The sequence below is a fragment of the Diabrotica undecimpunctata genome, chromosome 9 (assembly GCF_040954645.1).
Source record: "Diabrotica undecimpunctata isolate CICGRU chromosome 9, icDiaUnde3, whole genome shotgun sequence".
NCBI lineage: Eukaryota > Metazoa > Arthropoda > Insecta > Coleoptera > Chrysomelidae > Diabrotica > Diabrotica undecimpunctata.
The window spans coordinates 66,484,995-66,506,321 of record NC_092811.1 but is presented as its reverse complement, the minus strand read 5'-3'; the positions used below and the strand labels follow the sequence as shown (position 1 = coordinate 66,506,321).

Below are 21,327 nucleotides of genomic sequence, written 5' to 3'. Positions count from 1 at the left end.
TATATATATTGTTATGATGTGTTTTTTGTTTGAATGATGAGCAATGAGTATTTTTAATAATATAATATATAGGGTTTTTATCGCGGTTCTCAAAGAATTAGCTTGTAAGTACTTTTTTAAATTATCTTTATTATAACTATTATGAAACACACATATATATATCTAACCTAGCCAATGTAAATTTAAAATAAACTATCTTTAAATTGATATTCTTATAAAACTAATTAAATTCTATAGACAATCTAAAATTTAAACAAAACTATCTTCAAAATTGAAATTGTTATGACACTAACTAAATTATATTAACAAAATTTTGTACCTTTCTTTCACTGAATGCCTAAATGAACTGTTTTCTACTATATAGATTCTAATCACCACTGAATGTCTTCGTACTTCAGTTATCCTTGTTTTTTGTGAAATTACTTTTTCCAATTATCAGCTTCTACCAATTTAAGATATAATTTTCTTCACCAGCATTTATACACCACCAACCAAACCAGCAAACAGCATTTATATTTATTCTTCTTTTCAATATACCAATATCCAATTATTATAAGTTGATTTATACTAATCTCCAACCATAATATAATTTAATTTCTTCCAATATACTTTTTTTAATCTTCAATAATTATTTGTGTATAATTATAAATGTGCATTAAATTATATGCATAATTTTTAATCTTCAATTAACTCACTATATTAAACAATTGGACTATCTCCAACTAACTTTCATATTTCTTATTAAACTGCTTGACTGACTTACTAAAACTGTGAACAATTGACTTCACTAATTAATTGTGTCTATCTAACTTTCATAATAAACTGGCCTGAATTCTGACTAAAAACTTCCATCTTGAATCCAAATCACGGGTATTTATATCTTTTTGGATATTCCAGAATCATCTGGCAAGAGATCATGTTCCAATTTGTTCCATTACTTCTATATAGATGTTCTCGAAAAAATATCTGTTCCATCCACCGACATAATCATTATTCCAGAATGTTCGACCGTAAACAATGGTCACACTCTGCACTCTGGAGAATTCGTTAATGTTCCATTGATAATTTTGTTGACATTTAGGCTTTTCAGATCAGAATAAACATTCAAATTAGTAACTAACACTCTAATTTAATAAAATACACAATTCAAACAATATATTATTATAACCCCACTTTATATTCGTATTATGATTCATTTCTATCTGTCAATTCGAGAGTATTTTTGGTTGCCTATGCACATGGCTCACTTAAATATATTTACAACATTAAAATACAACTTTTTACAATTATTATATGATAATTTCTTAAAAATACCCTCAACAATATATTTTTATAAATTTCTCTAGTATATAACTTATTTAAAATAATCAAATACTTTTTTATATCTAATATTATGTAGTATATAACTTATAAATTATTTTCTATAAACCCCAATTGTCACAATATATATTGTTGTGTTTTTTTGTATTCCATAGGGTACTGGATTGGCTGATGAATAAAGATTTAGTTTTTTGTGTTTATTTATTTCTCAAACATGGATAATGGGTACACAGATTATATAGGTTATATATGTCATGTCAACTTCTTCTTCTTTTTTATTTAAATTCAGTTGTACCAACTGCTGAGTACAAAACTGGTTACAAACATTAAAACATAAAAATCCTAACATAGCCCCCCTTTGAAGGGAACCTTCAAAATATATAATGTAAATTTCACGATTATTGTCTTTACTAATTTTCACTTGAAGAAGCTTCATCTTGTAGAGGTAATGGATGTAGATGTCTCACAGATCGTTTTAGGACACCTTTTGTAGTGGACACAAGGGATACTCGATGAATACCATCTGGACCAGGAATCAGCTGCAAAACTCGTCCTAGTTGCCATTTTTGTGGTGGTAAGTGGTCATTACGGATTAATACCAGACTTCCAACTGAAAGTTTTGACTGTGGAGACTTCCATTTATATAGTTGGTGGAGCTGGCTGATGTATTCTTTTGAAAATCGATTCCAAAACTGTTGTTGCAAACGTTGAACAGCTTGGAGTCTTGTGATTCTATTTTCTGCTACTTCCAGTAAGTCTAAGGAAGGAAGAGAAGTAATAGGATGGCCCAAAAGGAAGTGGGAAGGAGTCAGAGGCTCGTAATCATTTGGGTCATCTGAAATTGCATAGAGCGGTCTTGAATTTAGAATGCCTTCAATTTGAATTATGAGTGTTAAAAACTCTTCATAGGTTAAAATAGAATTTAATAGAGTTCTTTTAAGATGATGTTTCATTGATTTAACTGCGGCTTCCCATAAGCCACCAAAGTTAGGACTATAAGGAGGAGAAAAATGCCAACTTATATTATTGCTAGTTGCATAATCTATTAATGTAATATGATTATTTTGAATAAACTTGTACAATTCATTGAGTTCATTACATGCACCTTGAAAGGTTTTACCATTATCAGAATAAATGTGGTTGGGTATTCCCCGACGTGAAACAAATCTTCGCAGACATGCTATAAAGCATTCTGTTGTCATATCTGAAATGAGCTCAAGGTGAATAGCTTTAGTTACAAAACATACAAACACACAAATGTAACCTTTTGTTGTTTTTGCACCTCTTCCCTTTCTGTCTTTTATATTATATGGACCTGCATAATCTATTCCAGTGACTTGAAATGGAAAAGATGGTGAAATTCTATTATTAGGTAAGCTACCCATAGGGGCAATGGATGCAACTGGCTTGTGTCTAAAACACTGAATACAATTCTTGACAATTTTTTTTGCAAGAATTTTCCCCCCAATAGGCCAATATTTTTGTCTGACTGTTGCCAATAGTAATTGCGGCCCTGGATGTAATAAATAGTTATGTTTATGAATAAAAATTAGTTTAGTAAATGGATGATTTGAAGATATAAGGATAGGATGTTTAATATTTGTTTGTAAATTAGTATATTTTAATCGTCCCCCTACACGAAGAATACCTTGCTCATCCAAAAAGGGACATAGAGAAGATAATTTATGGTTATGGGGTAATGGTTTATGAGACAGAAGAATTAGTGTGTCATTAAATGAATCCTTTTGAGCTAGTTTGATTAATGTTAGCAGTGCTTGATCAACTTCAATTGCTTGTAACGGACCCAAGTATTGATTGTTTTTATTTTTTGAATTATGAATAAATCTTTTACAATATGCAATTGTTCTGACTAACTTTAAATAACTAGAAAACTTTGTAAATATTTCTAACGAATTGACAGAAATGTTTGAAAGAATTGTTGTAGGAATCCTTTTTAATTCTGGTAATTTTGACTTAGATATATTAAATGAATATTGAGGCCATTGACTGTTTGGTTCACATAAAAACTCTGGCCCTGTCCACCACATATGGTGGTATTTTAATTTGTTTGGTAGTATGCCTCTGGAGGCAACATCAGCAGGATTTGTTTTTGTATTAATATAACTCCAATTTGAGATAGAGGTTAAATTTTGAATTTTTGCAACTCTATTACCCACAAAAATTTCTAGAGAGTTTGGATCTGTTTTTAACCAACAGAGCACTACTTGTGAATCAGACCAATAATAAAATTGTATATCATTACTAAGATTGAATAGTGATGTTTTTACTTGAATAGATAATTGTGCAAGTAATAAGGCTGCACATAATTCCAATCTTGGAATTGTTAATAACTTAAGTGGTGCTACCTTGGTTTTTGAGCATAATAATTGTACATGAAATTCTCCTTGCGAATTTGAGCTGCGTGCAAAAATACATGCAGCATATGCATCACGAGATGCATCACAAAAACCATGGATCTCTATCAATTTATACTCATTTTTTATAACATATCTAGGAATGGATAATTGATTTAATTCTGACAATTCAGTTCTAAACTGTTGCCATTGTAAAGATAGATCATCTGGAATGGGTTCATCCCATGCCATGTTTAATGACCATAATTTTTGTATCATTATTTTTCCTAGAATTATACAAGGGCTGATTAAACCTAATGGATCATAAATTTGTGCTATATCTGAGAGTACTTGTCTTTTTGTAAGTGAACTTGTTAATGGATAAATATTTTTATTAATTGAATATTTTAAAATATCTAATTGACTGTACCAGTAAATACCTAATGTTTTTGAAGCATCATTTTGTCCTAATTTTAATATGGCTAACGAATCATCATTACTGGAAATGGTTTGAAGAACATTTGGATTGTTAGAAGTCCACTTTCTTAGAGGAAATCCAGCAGAGTTTAGAATGAATGAGACTTCTTGACATGTTTGAATTAATTCAGAAATACTATTAGAACCAGTGAGTAGATCATCTACATAAAAGTCTTTTAGAATTGTTTGTGATGCTAATGGAAATGAATTTATATGTTCTTGAGCTAATGTTTGTAAACATTTTATTGCTAAATATGGAGCTGAAGTTGTTCCATAAGTCACTGTATTTAGCTCATAAACTGAAAGGTCTTGTTCTGGATTATCTCTCCAAACAATTCTTTGTAATGACTTATGGTCATTGTGAATTAAAATTTGTCTATACATTTTTGTAATGTCTGCAGAAACTACATATCTAAACATTCTAAATCTTAGTAAAATACTGATGATATCATTTTGGACTTTAGGACCAATGTATTGTAAATCGTTTAATGAGTAGCCTGTAGAAGAAGCACAGCTACCATCAAAAACTACACGTAGTTTTGTTGTAATACTTTCTTCTTTGAGAACACCATGATGTGGTAAATAATAGTATGTTTTATTAGGATTATCTTGTGACATATCTATCTTAGTCATATGATTTAAGGAAATATATTCTTTAATAAATTGTGAATATTGAATTTGAAAATTGTTGTTTTGATTAAATCTTTTTTCTAGATTTACAAATCTGGTACAGGCTGTATTGAATGAATCCCCTAATACATCAGGAGATAGTTTTAATGATAACTTTACTACAAAACGACCCTCTTCATTTCTAGTAGTATTTCTGTGAAAATGATTTTCACATTCTGATTCATCTTTTGGCAAAACTGAATTTACAGGTACTTCTTCTAGTTCCCAAAATCTTTTTAATTGAGCATCTTCTGAATAAATTGTGTTTGCAAAATTGCATCTGGATAATGAAGTTGATACAGGACTTTTTCCTGAAACAACCCAGCCTAGTTTAGTATTTTGTAAAATAGGTAACCCGTTACCAAGATATATTTTTCCTTCTGTTAGAAGGTCCCAAAAAAGATCTGCACCTATAAGCATATCAATCTCTCCAGGTTCAAAAAATTGTTCATCTGATAATTGAATATTTTTAGGGATAATTAAAGATGGGTGGATTAGTTTTTGTGCAGGTATTTCACTGCATATGTTGGAAATCACATAACATGAAATTGTTGTTTGATAATTATCAACTCTAGACAAAATAGTCAAATTTTTTTGATAGATGTGAAGTTACTTGATTAATTCCAACTATAGATAGTTTTGAATCTATTAAAGGTATGTCAATTTTATTGCAAAACCCTTGTGTGATTAAATTGTTTTGTGAACCACTGTCTAATAGAGCTCGACAGTAATGTTGGTTGCCTACCGTATCTTTCACATAAAAGCCTACAGTGGATAATAGAATTTGTGTATTTGAATGTTGGGGTTGTATGAATAAATTGGTAGATATTGGGTTATTGGATTGTTCATGAATTAATGAATTATGTTTTACATTGCAAATTTTGCAAGGCCCTAAATAGCATGATTCAACCTTATGTCCTGTCCTCAGACAGTTTACACACAACTGTAGTTGTGAAATTGATTCTTTTCTTTGATTGATATTTAGTTTTAAGAAATCAGAGCAACTGTATATTGTATGGTTATTCTTTTTACAAAAGTTACATTTTTTGTAATGATTATTTGAATTATTGTTGGAAATTGCTAAATTAAAATGTGAATGATTTTTTGTTTTGTTTGGTTTTATATTAGAACTAGAATTAATGTTTACATTTGTAGTGTTGTGTATGATTTCCAATATGTCTGCTTTTGATTTAAGAAATTCTAAGAATTCCTCCATGTTAGGAAGTTCACCACTAAATTTTTTCTCTTTCCACTCTCGAAAAGTATTTTTGTCTAATTTTGATGAAACTAAATGTATAATTAGAAAATCCCACAACTGGTCTTTACTAATACCTATGTTTTGTAAAGATACAAGATTTTTTGATACATTGTCTAATAGTCTACGAAAACTAGTTGAGGATTCTTTAGAACAATGCTCTATGTTAAGAATTGAATTTAAATGACTATCTACTAAAAAATACTTTTTGTCAAACCTGTCTAATAATGTGTTCCAAGCTTCTTGATATAAATTATCAGTGAATGGAATTTGATCAATTAAACTTTTTGCATAACCTTCTAGTGATGCTCTCAATAAAGAAAATTTTTGAGAATCTGTCAATGATGCATTCTCATGTATTGTTGAAAGGTAGTTTTAAACTCCAGCCAACTGTCATAATCACCTTTAAACATTTGAAGTTTAATTTTAGGTAAAATAATATTTTGTAATGGATCTTTATTATAACTATTACAACTTAATGAATTGTTACTAGTTGGATTTGCAGACATACTTTCTATGTATGTCTTAAGAAAACTTAGAGTATCATAATAGCGCTTTTTAAATTGTTCTCTCTCCTTATAGTTCTCCTCAAGCTGTTGTTCAGGACAATTTACCTCTATTTCTAATTGAATGATTTCAAAGTCTTTATTTATTAACTCTAATTCATTAATTCTAATTGTAGCATCAGCTAATGAAGGTTTCCTATCTGGTTCTGATATTTTTATAACATCTATAAACTTTTCTACCAAAGTTAACCGCTTTTTAGCTGAACCCCTAGTTCTAATACATTTTGCTAAATCAGACATGATTATTGATTAAAGCCTCTAAATTATGAATAATAGGTTGGATAATAAGTAAGGTAAAATAGGAAATAGAATGAATGACTTACGATTACCCTCCTGTGTGTGTAGTGTATGTAGAAGACTTCAGTTCTTGTGGATATTTTTTGAAAATAGCTGTTTTTGGATGTATCCCGCTCGAAGGATCAACAATGTTGTGTTTTTTTGTATTCCATAGGGTACTGGATTGGCTGATGAATAAAGATTTAGTTTTTTGTGTTTATTTATTTCTCAAACATGGATAATGGGTACACAGATTATATAGGTTATATATGTCATGTCAACAGGTACAAAACTGGTTACAAACATTAAAACATAAAAATCCTAACATATATATATATATATATATATATATATATATATATATATATATATATATATATATATATATATATATATATATATATATATATATATGTAAGTAGAGTATATTAAGAATGCTTATAGATACTTACAATATATGCCTTATTCGTCTGAAAAAATAAGTATTATAGTTTCTGGTTTTACTATTTACTTACGTGTTAGTACTAACTGCATAGCTAGTATGAAGTTTACCATCACCTGTATCACTAAAAAATCTAAATTTTAAAAATTGAAGATATAACTGTCTGGCCCTTTCTTACCACCCAAAAACACTATTGATTGTATAGGTTTCATTGTAGCAACTATTCAAATTAATAATATTGTTCCTTATTTATATAGGATGCTGCTTATAATGTTTGCGGTTTTACCTTTTTTTATTTTTTATAATGCGTCTAATTGATGATTATACTTTGAGAAAAATTTTTTTTTTTTTTTTTATTAACATTTAAGATTTTTACAATCTGTTTTGCAGTGAAAACAATAAGTAAAATTTTTGTCTTTACATGACAGAGAGATGTAAGGTCCAGTGACCAAATCATCACGACACAAATTGGCTTGTTTACCGGTAGGATGCGCACATACACTGATACGCGAGCACTAAAAGCGGCACTGATCACAATGGCTGGGTGCTGTTGAAGGCGTAACTCCCACTGCTGTAGGCTCTGTCAGGATCGGTGAGGTAGGTCCAAGGGGTCATGTCGCTGAAGAGTTAGCTGTTAGTACCTGAAGATCTCTATGTATTGCATCATTCTGGATATACCAAGGTGCATTAGCGATTGTTCTCAAAGTTTTGGATTGGAATCTTTGTATTATCATAATATTGGATTTGCTAGCTGAACCCCAGAGCTGTGAGCCATATGTCCAAATAGGTTTTATTATTGTATTATATATCAGCAGCTTGTTGTCAATCGATAGGTGAGAGTTTTTTCCCAACATCCAGTAAAGTTTTCTGTATAAAATTCCCAATTGAAGCCTTTTCGTCCATATATGTTTGGTCCAAGTTAGACGTTTGTCAAGGTGAATACCTAAGTATTTTACGTCATCCTTTTGGGGCAAAGGATGTCCATTGAGGTTAACTTGTGGACATGTACCTCTTCTTAGAGTGAATGTAATTTGTGTGGATTTTGAGGGGTTTACTCTAATTCTCCAGAGTTTAAGCCATTCATTTGTTTTGTTCAGATGTAGTTGCAGTCTCTCTGATGCTATTATTGGGTTGCTATGAGAGGCCAAGAAAGCAGTATCATCTGCGAATGTTGCCAGCGTTAGGTTATTGCTTATTGGCAAGTCAGCCGTATATATCAGGTACAGAATCGGTCCGAGCACAATACCCTGGGGTACACCAGATAGGATGGGGTAGAGTTTTGTATAGGCTTCACTATATTTTACCAGATATCTCCTTTCTGTAAGGTATGATTGAAGCAGTTTAAAGTAAGGGTAAGGTAAATTTTTCTTTAATTTGTACAGAAGTCCTGTATGCCACACCTTGTCAAAAGCTTGAGAGGCGTCTAAAAAGGCTGCAGTACAGTATTGTTTGTTCTCGAGACTACTTATTGTTGTGTATAGTCTGTGAACTTGTTCGATTGTACCATGTTGGTTACGAAAACTAAATTGATGGTCAGGTATGAGGCACTTTTCGTCCAATATTGGTTTGATTTTTCGTAGCAGAAGTTTTTCGAAGACCTTAGAGATGACTGGGAGTAGGCTAATCGGTCGGTATGAGTTGACATCTTTTGGATCTTTACCAGGTTTTTGAATGAGTATAATCTGTGCCACTTTCCATTGCAGAGGGAAGTAATGCAGACTAAGCATAGCATTGAAGATCATAGTGATTATTCTATAACAGTCATTGGTTAGTTCCTGGAGGATCTTACCCGTTATGAGGTCGAATCCCGGAGCCTTATTGGGTTGTATCTCATTCTTTATTATCTGTTTTACTTCTTTAATATTAAACTTGGTGATTGGTAGTTCCATTTGATATGGAGCCTCAAGAAAAGAACTAAATGGTTCTTCTTGTTCTAATGGCACTACTCTGTTAAATGGACTAAATACTGTAGAAAGATGTTCAGCGAATGTCTCAGATTTTTCTGTGTCTGTTCTTGCCCATTTACCTTTGACATTTTTTAGAGGAGGTATGGCGTCTTGTGGCCCTTTTACCTTTCTCGTCGCCTTCCATAGAGAATAATTGGTGTCTTTGGACGGAGTCAAATTTTCTAAGTAAGTTTGGATCCCCCTGTTTTTCTCTTCTTTTAATAGATTTTTAAGTCTTCTGGTAATTCTGTTTAAATTTTGTTTGTCAATAGGAGCGTGTGTGTTTTGCCACTTTTTCCTAAGTTTTCTTTTCTCATCGATCAGGTTTTTTGCACTTTGCGAACAGTTTATGCTTTCCTTCCATGTTGTATGTTCAGGAGTAGAAATCCAACCTGCCTTTTGTATGGAGGTAGTAAGTTGTTGTACCGCATTTTCAATTTGTAATTCTGTTTTAAGTGGCAAGTTCGTTGGTATTTGTTCTGCTAGTGCGCTTCGGAATATTTTCCAATTTGTTTGATTATTGGTTAGGACTGGAGGCTTATTTCTGAGTATGATTTTGGAGTCTAGGTCAATTAGAATGGGAGAATGATCTGAAGAGAGGTCCCAGCATGATTCTATTGCTAAATAGTTAAGTGAGATACCTTTAATCACACAGAAGTCTAAGAGATCTGGTGTTTTATTTGGATCTGTAGGCCAATAAGTTGGTTCTCCTGTAGATATGTGTTGTAGGTTGTTTCCTGTTATTGACTTCAGCAGTTGTCTACCCCTTGTTGTAATTACCCTAGAGCCCCAGTGATGATGTTTACAGTTAAAGTCTCCTCCTGCTATGAATTTGTGTCCAAGAGAACTGAAATAGGTACTAAAGTTGTTTTCGTTGATTGGTTGACCAGGAGGACAGTAGACCGCAGATAAGGTAAGGTTGCCTAACCAGTCTTCGATGACAATGCTAGTTGATTGCAGGTACTTTTCACTGAACTTATTTAACTCATGGTATTTTATATTAGATTTGATAATGATAGCTGTGCCACCGTGTGCCTTGTCATTTGGATGTTTTGTGTAGTGGACAATGTATTTTGGAATTTTGATATAGTGTTTGTCTGTTAGATGAGCTTCTGATACAAGCATAACATCAATCTTCTTCTCGTCGAGGAAAATTTTTATTTCTTGGATGTGGTTCGTTAGGCCATTTGAGTTCCAGACGGCTATTTTAAGTCGGTGTTGCATTAGTGCATTTTGGAAATCATAGTCATAAGAAGATTAAGCATAGTGTCCATTCTCTCTACTAGTTTTGTCATCAGGTTTTCAAGGTTGGCAATTTTCGTTGAATGGTTTGAGCCGACATTAGTTTGTTGATTTGTGATTTCATCCGCTTGACTATTTCCTGAAGTTTTTTGAGCGTAAGAAACACCAGGGGTTACTCTTTGACTATTGGTTTCATAGGTGTCTGTTCTGTGGGTCTCTTGATTCTTTCTGAGTTGGGGGAATTTTTCTTTTTGTATTTGTTTGTATACGCTGCAGCCCTTATAGTTGGCCGGATGGTTTCCCATACAAAGTACACATTTTACGTTATTGTTGCGTTCTTTTCGTGGACAGTGTAAAGTAAGATGATTACTTGCACACTTTACGCATCTTGGAGGCATATGGCAGAATTTTTGTGTGTGACCGTAGCGTTGGCATTTGGTACATTGGGGAACCTGACGTTTGGGATATGGTGGTTCGAAGGACACAATCATGTTCTGGAGTGCTCTCACATCATATATGTCTTTATTATTTGGCTTAGTTTTTAATTCTATATAAAAGAGCGGAAGCGCTATTTTGGATCCATTCTTATATATATTAGCTATGTTGGTTACTTCGTGTCCCATTAATCCTAGCTCATGTACTAAAGCGTCTTTATCTGCTGTCTGATGCATATTACGAAGCACAACTCGGAATGTTCTTTCTTCCTTTGTTTGGTAGGTGTAATAATGTGTTTTTTTCTCATTGAGTGCTTTGGTTATGTTTCGGTAATATTCAGAAGTTGAGGGCTGGATCTTTACTTGGTTGTTATAGAGACATTTGATGGAATATCCCAGAGGGGATATTGTTTCTAACAATTGTCGAAGAGGTTGTATATCACCTACATCTGAAACAAATATGGGTGGGGGTTGAATACTTTCTTTAACTGCATCAGTTCTGGTTTGGTTGGTCTCATCAGGTACTTCATCTAAGCTAGCAAATCTATTAGACGTTGGTGTGGGTGCTTTGAGCCAGTAATCGCTCATTATTGTTTGTTTTAGTTGTTTATCACCTCCAGGGCTGTCATTTCTTGCTCGTTTGTGGGCTTGAACAGTTTTCCATTCTTGATCTTGGTTTTCTTGGCTATCTTGTGGATTAGCGATGTATATTTGTGACGGTAGATAAGAAGAAGAAGAAGCATAATTAGAAAGAAAAGAGTTACCTGGTTGTTCATGTTGATTCTCAGTTGACTCTGTCTCTTGGAGTAGTATATTGGTTGAGCAATTTTCATTGCTTTGTTGTTCGCTAGACAAGGTTCTGTTGCTCGATGGTTGTTGCATGGTAGTTATTTGCAGATTAGCAATGTGTTTTTCTGAAGTTGAACTTCTCGGCGGAGATCTGCTCACTTTGTTAGAATTTAAAAACGGATTGTCTATGTCCATCCTGTATCACGATTAAATATTTTATACATCACGATCAATTATTTATGATACGCCTATGACTTTTATTTGCCGGTATTTGGCGTTTGGAAATAGCACTTGTTTTATTTTGTTTGCGTTTTTAGAACACTGATAATTAATATTAGTAATTAACGATATAGTTTCCAATAAAAACTGGTTACTATAATAATAGATATTTTTGTACTAGAAAAACAAATTTATGCGACCGTCTCCAGCAAAGGTTGGAGCGAGACTCTAAAAAAGAGACTTTGAGAAAAATGAGAAAATATATAGTTCTAACTTTTGCATTCCATAGTATGTTATATTTTACGCCTTTAGTCTTATTTCTTGGTAGTTTCCATGTTTCCTCGTTTTCGAGAGATTGCACCCTTTAGATATGTTTAGTGAGTTTATGAACAGTAAGATGCCTGTTTCTTTCATCAGATCTCTTCTGAGTCCTAGTTTAAATTGGTTAAGTACCAGTTCTTTGTTTTTCTTCCTAATACCTGGTTGCTCTTCGGTTGTTGCTCCTTCCAAATCTTCTTCTAGAACTCTGGCAGCTAGTATTCGTAGTCTTGTCGTAAAATCTGATACGCTTTCGTCGTGTCTTTGGAAGCAATTTGAGAGCATCATCGTCCTCTCTCCTGGCAATTTTTTTGGTGCAAATTTTTGGATTAGCTTCGCTTTTAAATCTCCGTAGTTCAGGTTATCTAATGTTGGATCTGATTTGAAAAATTGGTACGCCGGTCCTGTTAATTTGAATTTTAATATTTGTAAGGTATCCTCTTCTTTCCATTTATCTAATTGTGCGCGCTGTTCTAGTTTCTCGAAGTATCGAATGGGATCCTTTGTACTGAAATCTGCTAGGGTGGCCGCGACAACTCCTAGGGGTTGCGGTGGCCATGATATCGTTACTGGGGTAATAGGCGTTGCTTGTGGAATGTTGAAAAAATAATTTTTCTTTTATATATGTTTATACTTTTATACTTTCTTCAAAATATTCCTCGAGTAAAAAAAAATATATATGACACACTAAATTCATCAAAACAAAATTGAACTTGATATGTAAACAGTCATTTAATAAAACTCAACTAATGCTGTTTTGCACTTTTTTTCCAACACCAGGTCGTGCACTCGACACTGTGAACTTGACCTAGTCACTTAAATTCTTTATTTTCAACTACTACGTAAATAATGCCTGTGCCTTGACTGTATACTTATATATTTTGTAAAGTATTATGTGGTAACTTTTAAGAAGACAAAAAAAAAACAAACAAATATATAGAGAATAAATTGTTGTCAAATAAAATAAAATTAGAATTGTACGTTAAATTAAAATCGACTGTTCCAGTAAAGGATTAGTAATAATAAATTTTTTTGAAAAATATTTAAATTGTCCTTCCTTTAATGTTTTTTAAAAGCTTTTACCTACCTTAGTAAGGCTTGTTAGGATTCTGAATTTAAGGACGGGATTATTATGAAGGTATTTTCTCGCGACAAAAGAAATCTACTCGGTACAACGAGATTTGTTCTAAACCAGGAAATTTATGTAGTACTTGGGTGTCCTGACGAAAATTTTGCAAACTGATTTCTTTGCTTATGCCCTAAAATTTTTCAAAGTTGATCGAAGGTCTATATGTCTCTGGACGCAAAACGTCAATGGTTAAAAAAACAGAAAAAGATTTTCAGAAAAGAAGTCCTGTACATAAAATAATATTTGATGAATACTGTACTGTTTCTATACTAGAAGAAAAATTTTGGAATGCCACTGACGAAGCAAGATTTAAACAATGGAAGAAATTCTTACAATATAAAAAAAAACTTGCAAAAGTTTGCCAAAAAAATAGAAACTGTAGAAGTGACTTAATCCTCCCTAATTTCCGAATTAATTTCCCCAAACCGAGACCGCTGTCACCATTCTAATAATAAAAAAAATTATATTAGGGGTGAAGACGCCGCTGTCACCATTCTAACAACATTGGGGGGTTAAGCGTGATAATTTAGGATTGAAGCTGTAGATGAATCGACTAACCCCCTCTAATGAATTGTCTCGACTCTGATAAAGGCTGTCACCATTGTAGAAGACGTCTGTCTCAATGTCCTTATCAATGCCTCTACAATTTTTTTAGGAGATACTTATCCCTGCGAGCGGGGCAAGGCTTACTGGTTCCACTAGTCTGGACTGACTGGTTTCGCCCTCGCGGATTTACAAGAGGGTAGGAAAATCTTTCTGGAAAGGAAGGAAATAAGGACTTCTCGGTCTCAGGTCCTGCAAAGAGAGAGAGGCTATGGGCTTACGTTAGAAGCCGGAGCACTGCATAAGCGAAATGTGTATCTCTTCTAGTCTCGACCTGTAACGGCTAGGAATAACAAAAACAAATTTCGAGTTTACAATGTATTAACTAAGCTTAACTATTAACTAAAACTTCCTCCAAGTATGGTACATCCTCTGATTCGTCTATCATATTTTCTGGATTTAAGTCCATTCGTCTACAAAAAGAGCTTAAGTTATAACTAAAATAATATATATATATATATATATATATATATATATATATATATATATATATATATATATATCGACACTTTAAAGGTAAAACTCATTAAGTACTTCTTACATAGTTTGGAGAAAATAAAGTTTTATGAAAAAGTGCAATATTTTTGGACACAGAACATTTATCTTAAATCCGATTTTATTGATTTTTGGGTTGGTATTTTATTTTAAGACGCTCTTTGAGGTTGATAATTAAATTCAAAATTAAATTTTTCAGTTTTTTTCAGAAAATGCAAAAATGTACTTAATAGATTTTTCCTCTTAAGATATTTATGTTTAGGACAGTACTTAGTGAAGTAAATATGTACGTAGTGAAAAGAATGTGTACTTAAGTAATTTTTCCTTTAGTAATGATTATTGACACACAAAACTCGAGACCTTATTCTCTTACGACATGGTCAGAAATCATAACGTAACTGTCCTGACCAGTTCCCATTTTAAGCATTAATAATAGTGAATAAGAATAATAAAACAACATAACCTATTTTCAAATGTAAAAAAGTTACTCAAATTAAAGAAACAAAATTTTATTCATCTATAGAATCTTCATCCACGTCCGGTTCTGGAAATCTTTCAATTGTATCTGTAGCAGAAATGGGTAAGTTTTGGTACCACAAATGAGTTTCTTCAGGTATTATTCCTGACCTGCATAATTTTTCCAAATCATCCCTTTTTTGCTTTGTTATGGGTAGAAGACTCCCTGACTCATCCCAGTTGCGGTTTTTTATTGTTTTCGAGGCCAGATATTGGAGATCTTTAAACTCGTTGAATTTGAATTCCTTTGTTTGGTACGGTGGCTTAAACTCCTGGTTTTTCTTTTTTGATAACCTAAAAGTACTTCGCTCAGGTCTAGCGCTTTTAAAAATGTCTTTCCAATCAGTCATAGTAAACGCTGTTTTATTTCTTTTAGCATTTTCTATAGCGGCATGCATTGAATCGCACTCCATATGCGTATGACCCTATTCCAAAAATTGTAATTCAATTTTTTTAATGTGAGTCACCTTAACGGCATAAAGCAATACAGCTGCCACCTGTTGGTTCCTATTTTGCCCTCCACATGTATCGGAGAAAAATGATATTTCACTTATTGTATTTCACAACTGCCACGTTTTCCATTTAACTCGTTCCAGTAAAAGCAATATGCATTTGAACCTGCACCCTCGTAGATAGTTAGATTGTACAAACATATTTTACGAGAGTAATAAAATTGTGATACATTCGAGAATGGCAATTGCAATACACTTCGCAAATCAAAATTTTCTGTTATGAACGAAGGATCAATTTTGCAGCGTTTTTTATCTTGTTCCTTGCCGTTGCATATTTGTTACATAACGCACACTGGTCCTTCTTTGGTCTGAAAAATGAGAGATTATACTCCGTACAGAATATTTTTCGCATATATATTATGCGAAAATATATATTTCGCATATATATTATGCAATTATGCGCATATAATGCGCATATGCCATGGAAAATATGGCTTTTCTCAATGTCATATATATATATATATTATTGTGATATTTAAAGTCTTGGTGCGCCAAGCAATAATTAGCTAATTAATTTTTTTGATTAATTAAAATTATTTAAATGATATGATTATGACTCTATCACAATTTTTAATTCTTTATCTCAGGGTTAAATTCGTGCTTCAATATCTATGCTATTACATGTGAAAGGTAAGGTCCAGAGAATACCGGAATAATAAAAAACACATATGATCTAACACTATATATTGAAATAAAATAATGAAATAATTCACACTCAAAAGTTTTCAATAAACAAATCTCATATAATGATTCTCAAAAATTTTGTTCTACATACGAGAACAATCAAATTAAATGGTATAAACAATATTAATTGAAATCTCAAAATTCCGAACTATTCTAACTCTCCTAATCAAAATATTTATATCCTTTCTAAATTTAGTGTAAAAATTGTGTTATCAATAAAAGAAAAAACTGCAGAAAACAAAATATCTCTCTCTGATGATGAGTGGTCCAAATCCTTGTTCCTTCTAGACTGTATTATCTCCTCTCAACCGCTCCCTATGTAATCAGCAATCTTACACCGATTGTTGCAAGTATATCGTCCTTAATGATCTCCTTCAAAAGCACAAATCATTCAAATTATGATAGCCTTTTCTCCTCTCGATAAACTGAATCTCTCGTTGGCCCGAGTGAAAAATGACTCTTGGAATATCTTCTCTTTACGATAAACTGAATCTCTCGTTGGCCTGAACAGTGACTCTTGGAATATAAGTAGAGAAATATGACTTACAATATTTTGCTGCTTCAGCTCCTGTCAGATACACTAACTCCACAAAAACTCACCAACATTCAACACTACTGCTTGCTACATTTCAGGAACCGCCAGAGAACAATCCCTGTTCCTCTTACAGACTTGGAAACCAACTGCCTATATTTTCTCTCTCCTCAATCTAGCTAAACTTTCCTTATCCCACCTTTTTCAATCTCCGCCAATCAAAACTCGTCACAATTCCCCATTTTTTCATTTCGATAACAAACAAATTTTTACCTATAATTATAAAATTTCCTAAAACTTATTTACAAATATTATTTTCTATAATTCTTAAAACTAACAAAAACCTCTTTATAAAATATCTTCTATTGTCTTTAATCACTGCACTAATGTATTTGTAAAAACCCGTTTCAATTTGTCTTTTGTTTCACTTAAACTTATGCGGGTCAACTGAAGTATTACAAAGAAATAATTTATGTAAAGCTTACTTTTTGTTTAGTACAGATAATCCAAGAATTTAATAACTTTCCTTCTTAGAAATGTTTGTTGGTTATACTTTCTGAATTATTTTAATTTTTTGTTGAACTTTGAAATATTTTAAACAAACCAATATTTTCTTGATTTTACATATCATAACAAATCCCCGCCATTTGATCTGCCGAAAACTCTTTGTTAAATTTTAAAATGACAAAAGTTTTCCAGGATCAAATCATTTCACTATGTTATTAAAATCTATTCATGATATTGATAGATGTCGTGAATGTTAAAATACCCCGTATATTGCCTGTCTTTATACGGGATTGGATATATTTTCGTTTTAAATTTTTCCAAGTATTTTCCCTTCAAAGAAAGTTCATAATTTTTAGCCACTCGGTTTACTTTATTAACAAGATCTCCATGGTTTCTTAAAATCTTCTCTATGTTTTCTCCACAATTTATTTTTCTTTCATCCTCCTTTTGTTCATATGTGTTCACTGTCCATAATACTTCTTCACACAATTCTGGATTCTCGTCCATTAGTGCCATTTTTTCTTCTGTTTTCCTTTTATCCTCTAATTCCCTTTGGTATTCCGAGCACCATGTTTCTATTCCTTTCACTTCTCTGATGATACCTTCTTTTTCTTCCTGCTTCCATTCTGTTTTATCGTCGGTTGCCAACAATTCTTCTGTACCTTCTATTTCCTGTTTTTCTCTGGTCTCCATCTTATTTTCCTGCTTTCTTTTCGAACTCTTCTTCTTTTTCTTCCTTCTCTTTTTCTTTTCTGTTAGATCTTGTTCTTGTACTTTCGGTTTATCCTCTACAGTCATATCGATTTCTTTGCGTTTTTCCTGTGCATTGATCCTTCCAGAATTTGTTTTCCTATCTGTTTGCTTTTCTTCTCCTGTGTTGTCTGGTTCTGCTCTGATTTCCAGTTTATTTTCCGAAAATTTTATGGTGATATCTTTTTTTCTCAATTCATCAATTCCCGCTATCATATCATGATTTAAATCTTCAATCACCACACATTTCATAATATGGAATTTGTTTCCCACTCTTATCTGTACTCCTAAGCCTTCGTTTACTGTCGTCAAATTTTTATTGTTTGCACCCACTAAATCAACCCTAGGAATCTTATACACAAATCTGTCCAAATTTAATTCTTTTACTAGTTTTTTATTGATTAACGATATCTCCGATCCAGAATCAATCACAATTTTAATCGCTTTATGTTTTATAAATGCATCTAAAAATATTAGATTAGAATTAGAAATTTGTCTGTCGTTTCCTATTGCTACATGATTCATCTCCCTTCTATTTTGTTGTTGGAAGCTCTGGTTATTTCTATCGTCCCTTTGTTCGTTAGTATTCCTATTCGGAGGATTTTGTGCATCTCTATTCCTGTTGTGATTTTCATATGTTCTCTGTTGTGTGTCATTCCGGTTATCGTAATTTTGTTGTCTATTGTAATTATTGTAATTTCTCGGCCTATATTCGTTTGTTGATCTGGGATGTCGGTTTCTCTGGTCATAATTTGATGAATACCTTCTTTCCGCTCCATTATATTGGTCATGTTGTCTTCTGTTTCTCATTTCTTTTCTTTTCGCTTCTTTTAATTGAAGGAATTGGCACAAACTATCAATATCTTGATAGTTTCTCAAAATCACGTGATCTTCCAACGTTTCCTCAAAATGTCTGCTGATCATTTCTACCAGCTGTTCGGTAGAATATTTGTATTCTAGATATTTTGAATTGTTATATATCTGCAAAGCATATCTTTCTTCAGATATTCCCATTTTTTCGTGATATTTTCCATTCTGTAGCTCTTGGTTGATTTCTCTCTGTTTATTTTTCCCCCAGAAATAGTTGAGAAATTTATTTTCAAAATCTGTCCAATTTTCAAACTCATCTTCCTTGCTTTCATACCATAACGCTGCTCCTTCTTTCAAATGGTTTCTAATTGTTTCTTTGCAATCGTCAAAATATCTAATATGTTGTAATTTGGTTTTCAAATTTTTGACAAACGGTACTGGGTGTGTTTTCCGAATATCCCCGCCAAATTGTATTTTCGCCTCGCTTGTTCCATGGATGATAACTTCTTTTCTCTCTACCCCTCTTAGTTCAATTTCTGCCATTTGTTTTTCATTTTGCTTTAATCTTCTTTCTACGTCCTTCCTGTCTTCTTGTAGCGCCATTTCAAATTTTTCTTCTAACTGTTCTAATTCCTTTTTCTGGACAATCTTTATTTCCTTCATCGTATTTTGGATATCTTTTATCTCTGTCTCTTGTTTTGCATTCTTTATGGTTATTTCTTCTATCTGTTGTATCAGTTCTTTCTTTATCCCCTCAACACATCCTTTAATTTCTTGTTCATAGTTTTCCAAACGCTGCTCTATATTCCTGTTATTTAGTTCTATTGCTTGTCTTGTTTCCCGTTGGTTTTCTTCCATTGTTTGTTTTGTTTCCCGTTGGTTTTCTTGTTGATTTCTCTCCATTTTATCCATTTTCTTTGATGTTTCATTTTGGTTTTTCTCTATTGTTTGTTTTGTTTCTGCCATTGTTTGTGACTGGAGTTGCATTAGTTGTAATATTTTATCTATTCCTGATAGTTCTTTTCTCTCCTCAACTATTGTCACATTTCCTTCATTATCCGATACTTCTTCCAAAATTGTTTCATCTTCTCTGTTATCCTCCTTCCTTTCCTGCATTTTACTTTGTCTCCTTGTGACAGACATGTTGTTACTTTTTGTTATTGTTTTTGTCCCCGCCAAATGTGAAATTTTACAACACTCTATATGTTTCAGAACACGACAATATTTCTTCCCAAATGTATTAAATTTTCACGACAAATATCAAATATGCAATCAGTAAAATTCAAATAATTCAAAATAAATATCAAATGTACGATTGGTAAAGAAAATAAAATCAAATAATTCAATAGCAATAAATATCCACTAACTACGATCAATCAATAAATCAAATTTATATTCCCTGGAAAAATTGTCAAAATACTTTCAAATTCAAATTCCCTCAATGTTATATATTTTTATCTCTGGATTACCTGTACTTATTCCAGATCTCTTTCCCTTCCTTCAAATGTAAAGCTGCGATATTTTCAAGCCCCACGTTTTGGAAGCCAGTTATTGTGATATTTAAAGTCTTGGTGCGCCAAGCAATAATTAGCTAATTAATTTTTTTGATTAATTAAAATTATTTAAATGATATGATTATGACTCTATCACAATTTTTAATTCTTTATCTCAGGGTTAAATTCGTGCTTCAATATCTATGCTATTACATGTGAAAGGTAAGGTCCAGAGAATACCGGAATAATAAAAAACACATATGATCTAACACTATATATTGAAATAAAATAATGAAATAATTCACACTCAAAAGTTTTCAATAAACAAATCTCATATAATGATTCTCAAAAATTTTGTTCTACATACGAGAACAATCAAATTAAATGGTATAAACAATATTAATTGAAATCTCAAAATTCCGAACTATTCTAACTCTCCTAATCAAAATATTTATATCCTTTCTAAATTTAGTGTAAAAATTGTGTTATCAATAAAAGAAAAAACTGCAGAAAACAAAATATCTCTCTCTGATGATGAGTGGTCCAAATCCTTGTTCCTTCTAGACTGTATTATCTCCTCTCAACCGCTCCCTATGTAATCAGCAATCTTACACCGATTGTTGCAAGTATATCGTCCTTAATGATCTCCTTCAAAAGCACAAATCATTCAAATTATGATAGCCTTTTCTCCTCTCGATAAACTGAATCTCTCGTTGGCCCGAGTGAAAACTGACTCTTGGAATATCTTCTCTTTACGATAAACTGAATCTCTCGTTGGCCTGAACAGTGACTCTTGGAATATAAGTAGAGAAATATGACTTACAATATTTTGCTGCTTCAGCTCCTGTCAGATACACTAACTCCACAAAAACTCACCAACATTCAACACTACTGCTTGCTACATTTCAGGAACCGCCAGAGAACAATCCCTGTTCCTCTTACAGACTTGGAAACCAACTGCCTATATTTTCTCTCTCCTCAATCTAGCT

The 21,327-nt window shown here is 32.4% G+C and overlaps 1 protein-coding gene across 1 annotated transcript; it reads right to left on the bottom strand.

Moving 5' to 3' along the window:
• Nucleotides 1–1,730: 1,730 nt before the first annotated feature.
• Nucleotides 1,731–5,240, bottom strand: LOC140451029 (uncharacterized). Its single transcript, XM_072544742.1, has one exon. The coding sequence runs from the start codon at nt 5,238–5,240 to the stop codon at nt 1,731–1,733; it is 3,510 nt and encodes a 1,169-aa protein (XP_072400843.1).
• Between the last annotated feature and the right edge of the window lie 16,087 nt (nt 5,241–21,327).